The following is a 14369-nucleotide window of genomic DNA, read 5'->3' on the forward strand; positions in this document are numbered from 1 at the left end:
GGTGCATTCACACCAGCAGCGGTAGAGGCGGAAAAAACTCGCTATTCGCGCGTAGTTGGACACTTGAACATTTTGAGTTTACTCGCTTCATTCACGAGTGAAATGCTAGTCATTCGAGACATTCACGTGGAAATTTGCGTCATGGGAGGGGCTTCTGTACCTGCACTGAGACTGCGCTCGCTTCGTGTAATCACGTCACTACTACAGCAAGGACCTGATTGGTTAACGCGGCCCCTAAATCTGTCAAAGTTACGATTTTTCAACTCAATTCCGCGCTGCAGGATGCCTATTCGCGTCTTTGCATTGACTTAACATGTAAATCACTTGCGCTTGCCGCCTCTACCGTGTTTGGTATGAACTCTGCATTTGTTCGATTGGCTTCCATTTATATACATACATATTGCAGCAGATGAAAAAATCACAGAAAATTTGCATTGTGTTACGTTTCAAAGTTCAAGTTTGACCTGCAAATCAAAAAAAAACTTCATTTTTTTTACGAGGAACAGCATATAACCAATATACATCAAGAATAGTTGACAGGGCTGCAAATGTAAGAACAGAAATGAGAAAGGAAAAGGGGGGGGGGGTGGAGAATGAATAAAGAAGTAGCAGAAACTCAAATCTTTAGATCATGCACAAAAACATACTGTACCAGATTTATAGATACACACATGATCATATGCACATTTCTGCACTGTCCTACATGGTTTGTTATTCTTGAAATTTGGCTACATTCAAACATATTTCACTCAAGTCTAACCTACTTTATTTTTTATGCATTCATACATAACATACTTCTAATTGTTAACTTGATGTTTTTGCCATTCTTTTCATTGTTTACTGACAGAATTACTATTTTTGGGACTGGAGCGAAGTGGCTGTCTGTGTTAGAGGAGAGAAATCTAAAACCAGGTAAACAAAAACAACTGTTAAATTACAATCTCTCGCTTGCTGTCTGTCAACTTCGTGCTCTTTCGTTCCCTCTCTCCCCGTCTGCCTCCCTTATGTTTTTAACTTTTTCTTTCATAGTACGCATTCATTTCCCCTCTTTCCCTTCGGTCTCTGGATACCACTGACTCATTCACTAAACCGTTTGTACGTGCTTATGAATATATAACAATAATGCCGGCAAGTGAAAGTGAATTAAAATGCAATTTACAGCAGAAGGTGGAGGAGTTTGTGCGTAACGACTGCCGGGAGAGCGATTTGAATTAAAAGCCCTTTTTTTGTACAGAATTAGCTACTAGCAATTTGCAGGAAACACCTCTGTATAAGAGATACCCGAGTACAAATTGTTTTCTATGAAGGTTGGGTTTTGAAACAACTTGAAAAAATGTGGATCTTTAACATGACCTTATTCAGTCAATATTAAAGATAACAAGGTATATTTTCACAGAATGTTCTTTACATTATATAGGATGATTTTATGTTCACAACTTAATTGGATGTGTGTGATAGGTTAAATATGTAGTTGTGTGTTGGGGGTCAGATTAGTGTTTCCTGTCCCTCTGCGGCTCGCTTTGGCTGCTTGACATTTCAGAGCGACACCTGTTAGCCTGTGGGGTGTGGCAGTGGCTCTGATAACCGGGGCGAGAGACTCTCTCTACACAGGACCCCAGGCGGGTGGTCTGGCATGGTGCCTGCATGCATTTCAGCATAGTTTAATTCTGATCACTGTGACCCAGACCAGCCTGCCTTATTACAGTGATCTGAGCTTTATTATTTATTAGCTTGAATAAAGACGTAAAGATAAAGTCGCATTTAAAGGTGCAATGTGTACATTTTAGGAGGATCTATTGACAGAAATGCAATGTTTTATACATAACTATGTTTTCAGTTGTGTATAAAGACCTTACAGTAGTCCTAAATGGACATTCTGCTCTAGAGAACGCATTTCATCATCGTTTGTCTTAGAAGATGACGTGTTTGTCTTGTGGCGGCTACTGTAGCTTTTTTAAGTGTTTCGAAAAGGGAGGGTGAGTGGTGGCCTGATCTGTTGGTTGCAATTCGCAATCTCACCACTAGATGCCGCTAAAATCTACACAGTGCACCTTTAAAAGCCTGTTTTGAATAAAGGGGGTTCTTCACAACATTTGGTAACACTTTACTTGAAGGGGTGTTCATAAGACTGACATGACCCCTTCATAATCTTGACATGACACTTGTCAGGAACATGAAGGAGATTTTATGCACATTTATGACAACTGTCATTAAGTGTCATTTGTTCAATTATGTCATTTTTAATGCAAAGATGACATTGTTTGAGATGTCTTTCTTATGACAACTTGACATTAACCAATACCTCATAAATCTGTCATAAACATGACATAGCAGCATAATGTTCAAACTTAAGAAACTACCTAGCTTTATGGGTTAACATAGCATTAAAGTGTCATTCAAATGTCATTAAGTGTTAATACTATGTCAAATCATTTTAAATACCTTAACAAAATGCAACAGACACATCAAAAGATTATACTTAACTTTAATTATATGTGCACAATACATAAATAAATGACAACTAATAGAACGTGTTCTTCCTTACATATAGGGTTCTGAGATTTTCTAACATAGAAGAAAAAACTAACAAAACATTAAATTAATTAATTTATTGTAATTAACTGTTTATCCAGTGATATGGACCCAACACTGCATGGCTTAACCCATTATTGTACCTTTTTCATAAAATTTTAGGGGAATCAGTCTCCATATGCTATAATAAAGCAATAAGCCCCAAGAAGCAGTGGGTTACCAGTGCATTTTATAATGGCTAAGGGGCGTTGTTAGGCACGACGCGAAGCGGAGTGCCTAAAACCCCCTTAGCCGTTATAAAATGCACTGGTAACCCACTGCTTCGCGGGGCTTATTGCGTTTATAAAACGGTTGCTTCAAATTATGTATAGCAGGATTTCATATAATAAAACACAGCAAATAAGTTGTAATTATATTAGTACAGATATTAGTCTTCCGCCAAACAAAGTAGTTCCTCAGACTCAAGTGTGTCTGCAACAGAGCGGTTCCCAAGCAAAACAGACGGAGCAAAGACACAATGAAAATATGATTCATTAAGACTGTGGTGTTTATTTTCATAAATTAACATTCATCTAATTTATACATTAACATTTATATCGTGCAACTGTTGACGTGTGGATCAAATATGCTTGGAAGCATGCTTAACACTTTCCCTGCCAGCGTTTTTTAAAAGAGTTGCCACCCAGCTTTAGTTAAACATTAATGCCTTCCAGAAAAATGTTCTTCTTTAGATATATAAACATACAATATATCAAATGAAAGAACAGACCCTCTACTTTCAAACAACAAAATAAAAACGTTTCACCCTACCTTCAATTGTTCTTTTATCCTCTCAAATTTTGAGCAAAATGTTGGGATAATTCCATTTCTGTGAATGACTTTTGTTAGAGATCCGATTCAGATCGCTGATCAAAAAATACACTTGAGTTTTAAAGTGTTAAGTGAAAGCATCAGTGTTTATGTTGTGTAAGATCGCCACCCAGTGGATAATATACGGTACAACTACTCCTCACGGAAGCATTAATCAACAAGAAAACTCAACAATATTTATTGACACTTATCTGGATATCGCCATTAATTGTTCAATTGTTGAGGATTATAATTAATACAATATAATATAATTAGCCCAGCCAATAAATCAAAATTGACAACAAAATCCGACATTTTGACAGTTATTTTCTACAGTACACAACAACAGTGGCGCAGTGATACAAGCTATGTAATACGGTTTGAGCCGTGGGTTTACCGGTGAGTTTTATCACAGCTGAGAACGCGTTTCAACCAATCAGAATGAAGAACCAGAACTGGCCGTTTTATAAAATTATAGTTTTATAAATATTATTATTATTATTATTATTATTATTATTGGATGATTGATTTTATTTCTTAAACACATGAAGAAAACTAAAAAAAAAAAACATTATGAAGAATATTCATGACCCTGTTATAAAACTATTTGACGGAGTATTAACACTTAATGACATTTTAATGACAAATTATATTTGTATCACTGTAGTTGAGGTCAAGAAAAATATTCATGACGCTGGTATAAAACTATTTGATGGAGTATTAACACTTAATGATATTTTAATGACAAATTATATTTGTATCACTGTAGTTGAGGTCAAGAAAAATATTCATCACGCTTAGGGCTGTCACGATTATGAAATTTGGCGGACGGTTAATTTTCTAATAAGTTGTGGCGGTTATGACAATTAATTGCCTGTTTTAGGGCTTTGACATTTAATTCTCATAAATTTTTTGTTTGTTCATGAAATAATTTTCACACATTGTTGTAATTATTTAAATTAAATATTTTGCAAGGTTAACCTGGCAGTAAATACTAATACACATAACACATATTTAAAAGTAATTATTTAATGAATATATCTTTCAAAAACTGAAAATTCTTCATAAGAAATAAACACAATAAAGTGTCTGAAAAAAATGAAAATAAAAATGCAATCAAAATAAACTATACCAGAACAGGCCTTAAATAGTAGCCAATCATGCTAAGGTCATATTAGTACTGGACCACATGTTCGTTTTTTAGGGAGATGTGAAATCATTGCAGTGATTTGAAATCATTGCAGTAATTTGAAATCATTGCAGTAATTTGAAATCATTGCGATGAGGGCAAACAATCACGATGAGGCGATTATTTAATCATTGTGACAGCCCTAATGACGTTGTTATAAGACTATTTGACAGAGTATTAATGCTTAATGACATTTTAATAACAAATTATCTTTGCACCACTGTAGTTGAGGTCAAGAAAAATATTAATGACGCTGTTATAAGACTATTTGACAGAGTATTAACACTTAATGACATTTAAATTACAGATTATACTTGTACCACTGTAGCTGAGGTCAAGAAAACACTCATGATGCTGCTATAAAACCGTTGACTGAGTACTAACACTCAATGACATTTCAATGACAAATTTAATTTGTATTACTGGTAAAAAGTGGTCAGTTATGTTGTCTTGGTAATGTCAAGTTGTGATGTATGGGTTAATGTCAAGTTGACACTTAATGACAGTTGTCATAAACGTGCATAAAATCTCCTTCATGTTCATGGCACATGTCATGTCATAATTGTTAAGGTGTCATGTCAGTCTTATGAACACGCCTTCAAGAATAGTGTTACCAAACAGTCTTTCTTAGTTGAGACAGTGTTACTTTGTGTTTGAAAAAAAACCCGACAACATAGTTTTAATAGCACCGCACCTTTTTTATTTTCTTTTGTCACAGTTAAGCTATAACATTTGAATTGTTGCTTCAGCTTATCATCATGTATTAAAAATATGTTTTGTCCCACTTTCTCGCCTGTCTGCAGCAAACACACACAACCTGCAGACCCTCCACACCCTGCTGTCTACAGGATCTCCATTGAAACCTCAGAGCTATGAGTATGTGTACAGCTGTATCAAGAATAATATGCTCCTGGGATCCATATCAGGTGGGCTTCATATGACTGTATATAACCCTGTCTGTGAAATCCAGGCTGAAGGCTCATAATCTAATTTTGAGAGCATCAAAGTTCGAATTCAGTCATTGATATTACATTGATTTCAATCTTGGATGTGACCTTACTCAGTCAATATTTAAAAAAAATCAAGGTTATGTTTTAAAAGAACATTATTTATGTTATGTATGATGATTTTATACGGAAAACAGTAAACATTAGTTTAGCCTGGTTTTCACAGACTGTGTTAAACACTATGTATATATTTATATATAAGCTTGTGCATCGTATGCTTGTTTTATTTACTCCAGGTCATTTGCTTTTCTCTCTTTCATTTGTTCAGTTATCTTTCCCCACTTTTATGATGGCACTTTCTTTGCGTGCGTGCGTATGTGTGTGTGGCAGTGTGATCTCATGCCCACCGGGCCCTGCGGAAACAAATTAGCATCAGCGCTAACAGCTGTGGCGGACCGCTGATTTTGTGTGCATGCGTGTGTGTTTGTGACCGGGGTCTCGCAGCATGGCTCTCACACACAGCACCTGTGCCCAGTCTTACCCTGCGGTTTCACCAGATGAGCTTTGCTCTCATGGCAGGTCAGCGACAGCCTGCTACAGTCATGTTTTATCAGCCCGAGCTTTTCAAACCTATTTGTTACTTAACTTCTTATGTGGAGTGCCCTTATTCTGCACAAATCATTAGAGACGAGAAGCAGCATAGGTACTGTTCAGATATAATACAAAATTATTCGGTTTTTAAAACGTAAAACATGTACAATACAATGGGGTTGTATTTGTTAACATGAGTAAATGCATTAGCTAACATGAACTTACAATGAGCAGTATAGTTTTTCAGCATTTATTCATGAAAAGTTCATGGAAGTTAATGCCAGTACAATTGTTCATGCTAGTTAATTGTGCATAAACTAATTTACAACCCATTCTCATTAACTCATTCCCCACCAGCCATTTTTTTTTAAAGTTGCACGCCAGCATTTTTTGTGATTTTCATAAAAGTTTCTCACAAAAATATATAAACATACAAATATATCAAATGAAAGAACAGAACCTCTGCTTTCAAACAAACAAAATGGGGGGAAAAATCTTTAAAAATACAAATTTTAGCAAAAAGCTGAAATAATTGCATTTTTGTGAAGAAATTTTGTTAGAGATCAGATTCATAACGATTATCAAAACATACACAGAGTTTAAAATTATTAAATAACGTTTTGGCTTTAGTTTTTTCATAAATTTGGGAAAGAGTTAAGTGCGTATAAATAGCAGACAGTGAAAAGTGGTGCAATATATACGCCAAATTCCAATTTTGCATGCAAATGATACGCTAGTCCTCGTTCACTTAATACGGCACATCTTTTCGTGTCATTTTATGTATTGGTTTCTCTTTTCTTTTTCAGTTTTTTATACTACAGTTGATAGGGTTAGATTTGGGATTTGCTTAAGGATGTCATTTCATACATATATATATTTTCCTCCACGTTTTTGTCTATTTTTAAACCATGGTCACTTGGAGTCGGGGTTAGAATTGGGGTTTGGATTAGGATGTCATTTTATGTAACAAAAAGTTGTTCTAACCCAAACCCAAGCGACAATGGTAAAAAAAACACAGAAATAAAAGGAGAAATCAAAACATAAAAGGACACAAAAAGATTAAAGGAATAGTCTACTCATTTTCAATATTAAACTATGTTATTACCTTAACTAAGAATTGTTGATACATCCCTCTATCATCTGTGTGCGTGCACGTAAGCGCTGGAGCGCGCTGCGACACTTCGATAGCATTTAGCTTAGCCCCATTCATTCAATGGTATCAAACAGAGATAAAGTTAGACGTGACCAAACACATCAACATTTTTCCTATTTAAGACGAGTACTTATACGAGCAAGTTTGGTGGTACAAAATAAAACCATAGCGCTTTTCTAAGCGGATTTAAAAGAGGAACTATATTGTATGGCGTAATAGCACTTATGGGAGTACTTCGACTCGGCGCAGTTACACCCTCTCTCTCCCATTATGAGAGGGAGAAGGGGAGCGGACTTTTCAGGCAAGTCGAAGTACTCCCAAAAGTGCTATTACGCCATAAAATATAGTTCCTCTTTTAAATCCGCTTAGAAAAGCGCTACGTTTTATTTTGTACCACCAAACTTGCTCGTATAACTACTCGTCTTAAATAGGAAAAACGTTGATGTGTTTGCTAACTTTATCTCTGTTTGATACCATTGAATGAATGGGGCTAAGCTAAATGCTATCGAAGTGTCGCAGCGCGCTCCAGCGCTTACTTGCGCACACACACAGATGATAGAGGGATGTATTAACAATTCTTAGTTAAGGTAATAACATAGTTTAATATTAAAAATGAGTAGACTATTCCTTTAAGGGATCGGGAAGGATTGGCGTATCATATGCACGCAAAATTTGTATTTGTCATATTCCACGACTATTTATACGCAAATCATGAAAATGGGCAAAATGTTAACAATTAAATATTTTAATTTTAAAAATGGTTAGTAAATGCAATTAACATGAACTATAAATGCTATAGAAGTATTGTACTGTACATTGTTAGTTCATGCTAGCTAATGCATGAACTAATGTTAACAAATACAACTTTACTGTAAAGTGTTAGGATTTCTAGTTTTACGGTAGTAATATTAACCAAATGTGATATTTTGTTGGACTATAAGTTACAAAGATAAATGTAGTAAAAATATTTAAATAAGGGCTTCTTGTCTAGAAATGACTCTGAAGTTGTAGGCAATATTCAATGAGTGACAGAGAGATTCGAAAGCCTTCAGAAACCATTTTTGCATAAATCCAACACTAAAGTTAGTTTGATTTGGCATTTGGATAAATTCTGATAGCATGACAGTGATCTCATTGAATTTGACACGTCTGAGGAGCCGTGTGCCTCATAATTTTTCAAAAAAACGCTTTGACTGACGTTTCTTGACTCCAGAGGTTTCTCAAATGTCAAGCAAGCTAAAGAAACTGAAACTGAGAGAAACCGTTCTCCTTGTCCATCGTGAGCCTGCCCGTGAGATGCGTGCCTTCGCCAACCTGAGGCGAATTTGACCTTGACCCCGGTGTCGGGCAGAGCATATGTGACGGGGTCTGTTTCCCGCTGCTCCTGTTACTGAGCCAGTCGGAGTCCAGAGCTCCGAGGGGCAACTGGCAGGAAACTTTAACACTTTCAGCCACCCAGAATCCACCTGAATCCAATAGACACCCCCCGATATCACCCACCATCTGTCACAGACATAGAGAGGTTGCTGGGACGATAGACAGGCTGATGTCTGCGTGTCTGTCTATTTCATCTGCTTATACTTGATTTTTCTTTCCTTTTTATAATCTAACTTTACAGTCATTACATTTTTCAATTACTGGATCTTGTTTTTATTTTTCCCAAAATCGGATCCATCTCCTTCCTGTTTTTCTACTCGAAACCTTATTATTTCAAAGTATTGATTGTCTTGCTTTTTTTGGTTGGAGTATCAAATAGCTCTTTCTCTCTCTCTCTTTTTCATATTTTTCTCTGATTTTCTCCCTGGTTGCATCCTAATAGCTCACACATTTTAAAGATTCGTCCCAATAAAAATACCTGCACTACTTCTATACTATATAGTAGGCAGAAATCAGTATACAAGGCAAGTAGTACGTCCAAATTCATAGTATGTGTGAAGTACCCGGATGACTACTACTTCTTTCGGCAAGGTTTTGAAGTGTTTATGGACACTTTACCCTGAGTCTCTGGGAGAGGAGTCATCCAGCGAAGAAGGAGAGGCGTTGTCAAATTCAAAAGATTTCTGAAAGCGGTAACATGGTTCTATTCAAATGTAAATACGTAAGGAAAACGGTTGTCCCTTGTGGTTAAATTGCTTAACTTCATCCCAGTTAAAGGCTAGTAAAGGCGGTTGTTATGACGATGTAAGTCATGCGATGTATCATAAGCATGATTCCATTTATTATTTTTGGATCCGATTGAGAAAATACTTAGATTCAAACGTTTACATTCATACTTTTCTAATGATGATCAGATCACAGATCGGACTACACCACCCTTTTCAATTTGATTGAACAGTTGGATCGACTTTATTTGGATCGATTAAGGCAGGGTTTTCAAACGTTTTTGTCAGCCTTTTCCTAAAAATCTAATTAAGTAATTATTTAAAAAATGTAATGGCACATTTGTATATTTATTTTCTTTTTTTTATCCATTTGAACAAAAATTCTGTAGTATTTTAAACAGTTATTATTACTATTATTACTTCGACTCACCTGAAAAGTCCGCTCCCCTTCTCACTCTCATAATGGGAGAGGGAGGGTGTTACTGCGCCGAGTCGAAGTACTCCCAAAAGTGCTATTACGCCATAAAATATAGTTCCTCTTTTAAATCCGCTTAGAAAAGCGCTACGTTTTATTTTGTACCACCAAACTTGCTCGTATAACTACTCGTCTTAAATAGGAAAAACGTTGATGTGTTTGGTCACTTCTAACTTTATCTCTGATTGGTAGCATTGAATGAATGGGGCTAAGCTAAATGCTATCGAAGCGTCGCAGTGCGCTCCAGCGCTTACGTGCACGCACACAGATGATAGAGGGATGTATCAACAATTCTTAGTTAAGGTAATAACATATTTTAATATTGAAAATGAGTAGACTATTCCTTTAACTGAAACATTAACTTAAAGACAATGGAGAAAGACTTAACAAACAAATTGCCCCCCAAAAGAATAATAATTTTCTAAATAGATGTGACTTAAAGTCCAGTGTGACTTATGACACATGTTTTTTCCTCTTCATGATGCATTTTTTTGACTGATGTGACTTATACTCCGAAGCGACTATATAGTCCGGAAAATACGGTATTATTATTAGGTATTATTGCCTCCCTTATGACAAATCGCTTTACTGTTTCCTACTCTTTGTAAGTTGCTTTGGATAAAAGCGTCTGCTAAATATCTAAATGTTATCATTTATTGAATGAAATTGTAAGTAATTCATTAACCCATTTGCCGCCAGCCATTTTTTTGAAAAGTTGCCCGCCAACATTTTTTGTGATTTAGACAAAAGTTTCACAAAATGCCTTCCGGGAAAATTTTCATCTAAAAATATATAAACATACAAATATATCAAATGAAAGAACAGATTGTCTGCTTTCAAACAAACAATAAACAAACAAACAAACAAAACGGGAAAAAAAACCGTTTCAACCCATCTGAGTATTTGTCTTTAAATCTTTTTTTTAGCAAAAAGCTTAAATAATTGCATTTTTGTGAAGGAATTTCGTTAGAGATCATATTCAGAGCGATTATCAAAACATAGAGTTTAAAATTAGTAAATAACCTTTTGGCTTCAGTTTTTTCATAAATTGGGTAAGTGCGTCTAGTCGATAGTCGTTGTATTGCAGATTTAAATGAAAATTATTTAGAGACACTTTTTTATGCAAATGTTTTCTCTTAATTGACGAGATAACTCGTCAATGGCAGGGAAAGAGTTAAATGTTTTTCATCATCTCACAAACCCTCTGCAATTACCTCGTGAACCACTAGGGGTTTGTGAACCACAGGTTGGTAAACCCTGGATTTAAGCATTTACATGAAGGCTTTTCAGTCCAAGCCATCAATCTGGATTATTTGGTTCGTCTGTAATAAATTACAAACAGATTTTTCGGTTGCATGTAAATGTAGCCACTCCTCAAAACAATTAACATTTCAGCATCTTTGAAATTGCATCTCAGCATCTTAAATGTTTCCTCAGGTGGCACAGACATTATTTCATGCTTCATGGGTCAGAATATGACCGTGCCAGTGTACAGAGGAGAAATACAGGCCCGAAATCTTGGCATGGCTGTGGAGTCCTGGGACATTGAAGGTGAAAAATGGTTTACGATTATCGCAGATTTTATGGTCAAGTTGGTTTGTTTTTTACTGAAATGGATAGTTAATGATGTTCATGTGCTTCAAAGCATCAAAATGTTTATTGCTCATTGCTTTCACAACCCTGTTGTGTTTGGTGTGTGTCTCAGGTAAACCTGTTTGGGGTGAAAGCGGAGAGCTTGTGTGTTTGAAGCCCATCCCATGCCAGCCCACACATTTCTGGAACGACGAAAACGGCAGCAAATATCACAAAGCCTATTTTTCCACCTTCCCAGGTAAACTTCACCTCACATGTACTCAGATCAGTTCCTATAAAGGTCACGTTCTTCCTGATCCCATTTTTCAAACTTTAGTTAGTGTGTAATGTTGCTGTTAGAGCATAAATAATACCTGTAAAATGATAAAGCTCAAAGTTCACTGCCAGGCGATATATTTTCTTTAACAGAAGTCCCCTTTCAAAGCCTACACCGAACGGCCGGTTAGGACTACAGCCCTCTACTTCCTGCTTTAATGACGTCAATAAAACAGTTTTTTTGACTAAACTCCGCCCACAGGAATACGTCAGTCGCCAGCTTTGGCTCAAACGGCTCTGCTAAGCTAAGCTGCTATCGAATCCCAACACACTAAACAAACTACACAATCAGAACTCGATACGTATTTCTGAAGGAGGGACTTCATAGGACAAGAAAGACATCAGCTCGTTTTTAGGACAGTGAAAACAGCGCTATACAGATAAGTAAATTGTGTAAATACTGTGTTTGTTTTTTTACAAGTGAAACATGAACACGTTATTTTGTGCACTGTAAACACAATAAAAGCTTCAAAAACACAGGAAGAACGGGACCTTTAAGTTGTTAAGGGAGTCACATCTTTACCTGATTTGAAAAACAAACACGGCGCTTAAGTTTGGACTGCAGTTTTTTCACTGTATTGATTAAAAGATTTCTGAGGGTGAAAAGGAAAAGATGTCTGCTGGGTTTTGTAAGCACAAGAAAAGTCTCCTTTATTGCTGTCAGATGCAGGAAAAGGCCAATCAGGACAGTTCAGCCTCATTAAACATTTCAGACATTTCTGCTTAGATACACAGTAGCCGCGTCTGTATCTCACTCATTCTGCAATGTTTATTGTTTATTCATGCATACCTGTACATTTAGGAGTATGGGCTCATGGTGATTACTGCAAGATAAATCCTAAAACAGGAGGTGTCGTCATGTTGGGAAGAAGGTGAGTCTCACTTTATGCAGACCTTATGTGATTTTATTTGTCCTTTTTGTGGAGGATTTTTGGTTAAGTTAAAGGGGTAGTTCACCAAAAAAGGTAAATTCTGTCATTGTTTACTCACCCTCAAGATTTAAATTGCGGGAAAAATATTACTATGGAAGTGAATGGTGCCCTTGATCTGTTTGGTTATTAAAGGCGGGGTGCATGATTTTAAAAAAAAACATTTTGGAAAAGGGAGTCGAGCCGAGTACCAAAACACAGTTGTAGTCAATTGCGTATGTTTGGGGGTCTATCAAAAGAAGGTACAGATTTCATTGGGGTAGTGGTGTGTTTGTTTAGGTGATTTCAAATGTCAACATTGACTTTTTTAGAGATCGTACACCCCGCCTTTAACATTCTTTAAAATATCTTCCTTTGTATTTAGCAGAACAAATTTATACAGGTTTAGAACAACTTGGGGGTCATCTTTTGGTGAACTATCCATTTCATTTGGTGACACTTTATTTCACTAAACTAAAGTGTTCACTTTAGACATTTTCCTAACTATAAGTCACAACTTCTTGTATTAGTGAACTGTCTGCTTTATGCTAATACTTTATTGTGATGATCTCTTAAAACCCTTTCTACTGACTTTAAGTATCTTTGCCATCACATTCATATATATATATGTGTGTGTGTGTGTGTGTATGTGTGTATACATATATATGTATATATACTATATAAATATTGTATATATACTATATAAATATTGTATATATATATAAATATATATATATATATATATATATATATATATATATATATATATATATATATATATATATATATATATATATAAATATAAATAAATAAATAATAATAAAAAAAAATATATATATATATATATATATATATATATATATATATATATATATATATATATATATATAAATAAATAAATAAATAAATAAATATATAAATATATAAATATATATATATATATAAATATATAAATATATATATATATATATATATATTATATATATATAATATATATATATATATATATATATAAATATATAAATATATATATATATATATATATATATATAAATATATAAATATATATATATATATATATATATATATATATATATATATATATATATATATATATATATATATATATTGTAGATAATAGCCTAATTACTCGGATTGAATATTTATTTTAATATATTTATTGCATTTACTTGTTCTATGTCTTACTTCAGGGAGCAAATATTGCTCTTTAATAAAAAGGAATACTAAAAACATTTAGTTTTGTCTGTTTGCATTTTATTTTAGTGATGGAACCTTAAATCCTAATGGTGTACGGTTTGGAAGCTCGGAAATATATAACATTGGTGAGATACATTTTACATTTTTCCTACAAATAAAGAGTTTTAGACCTTTTTGGATCAGCCTGAATTTCAACACGGTTTAACTTGTGTTAGACAGTGGCGGTCCGTGCATTTCACCTTGGCCTTCAGTGGTGTCCTATCTGAATTAATCCATCTGTTAATACCATCATAAAATCACAGCAATAGAAACACATCAATAGTTTAATTGAATAGTAAAATAGAAATTACTGTATTGTACACATCAAGGAATAACAGTCAAATTTTACTTTATTTAAAAAAGACACTAGAAAATGAGACGTAGTGAATATAATACAGAAACTGGTTTGAAAGGTATTTAAAATGAAGTCTCTTTTTTCCCCCCAAAGAAATCGCATA

General features: G+C 34.8%; 1 protein-coding gene across 1 annotated transcript in view; it reads left to right on the forward strand.

Moving 5' to 3' along the window:
• The window catches only part of aacs (acetoacetyl-CoA synthetase), a 51285-nt gene that overhangs the window by 31099 nt on the left and 5817 nt on the right, over positions 1-14369 (forward strand). Inside the window, exons 11-16 of the mRNA XM_055198610.2 lie at positions 848-912; positions 5374-5496; positions 11276-11389; positions 11544-11669; positions 12549-12618; positions 13939-13997. Coding sequence (XP_055054585.2) covers positions 848-912; positions 5374-5496; positions 11276-11389; positions 11544-11669; positions 12549-12618; positions 13939-13997 — 557 coding nt within the window. The remainder of the gene's footprint in view (positions 1-847; positions 913-5373; positions 5497-11275; positions 11390-11543; positions 11670-12548; positions 12619-13938; positions 13998-14369) is intronic.

This window comes from Misgurnus anguillicaudatus, chromosome 22 (genome assembly GCF_027580225.2).
Source record: "Misgurnus anguillicaudatus chromosome 22, ASM2758022v2, whole genome shotgun sequence".
Classification (NCBI taxonomy): Eukaryota; Metazoa; Chordata; class Actinopteri; order Cypriniformes; family Cobitidae; genus Misgurnus; species Misgurnus anguillicaudatus.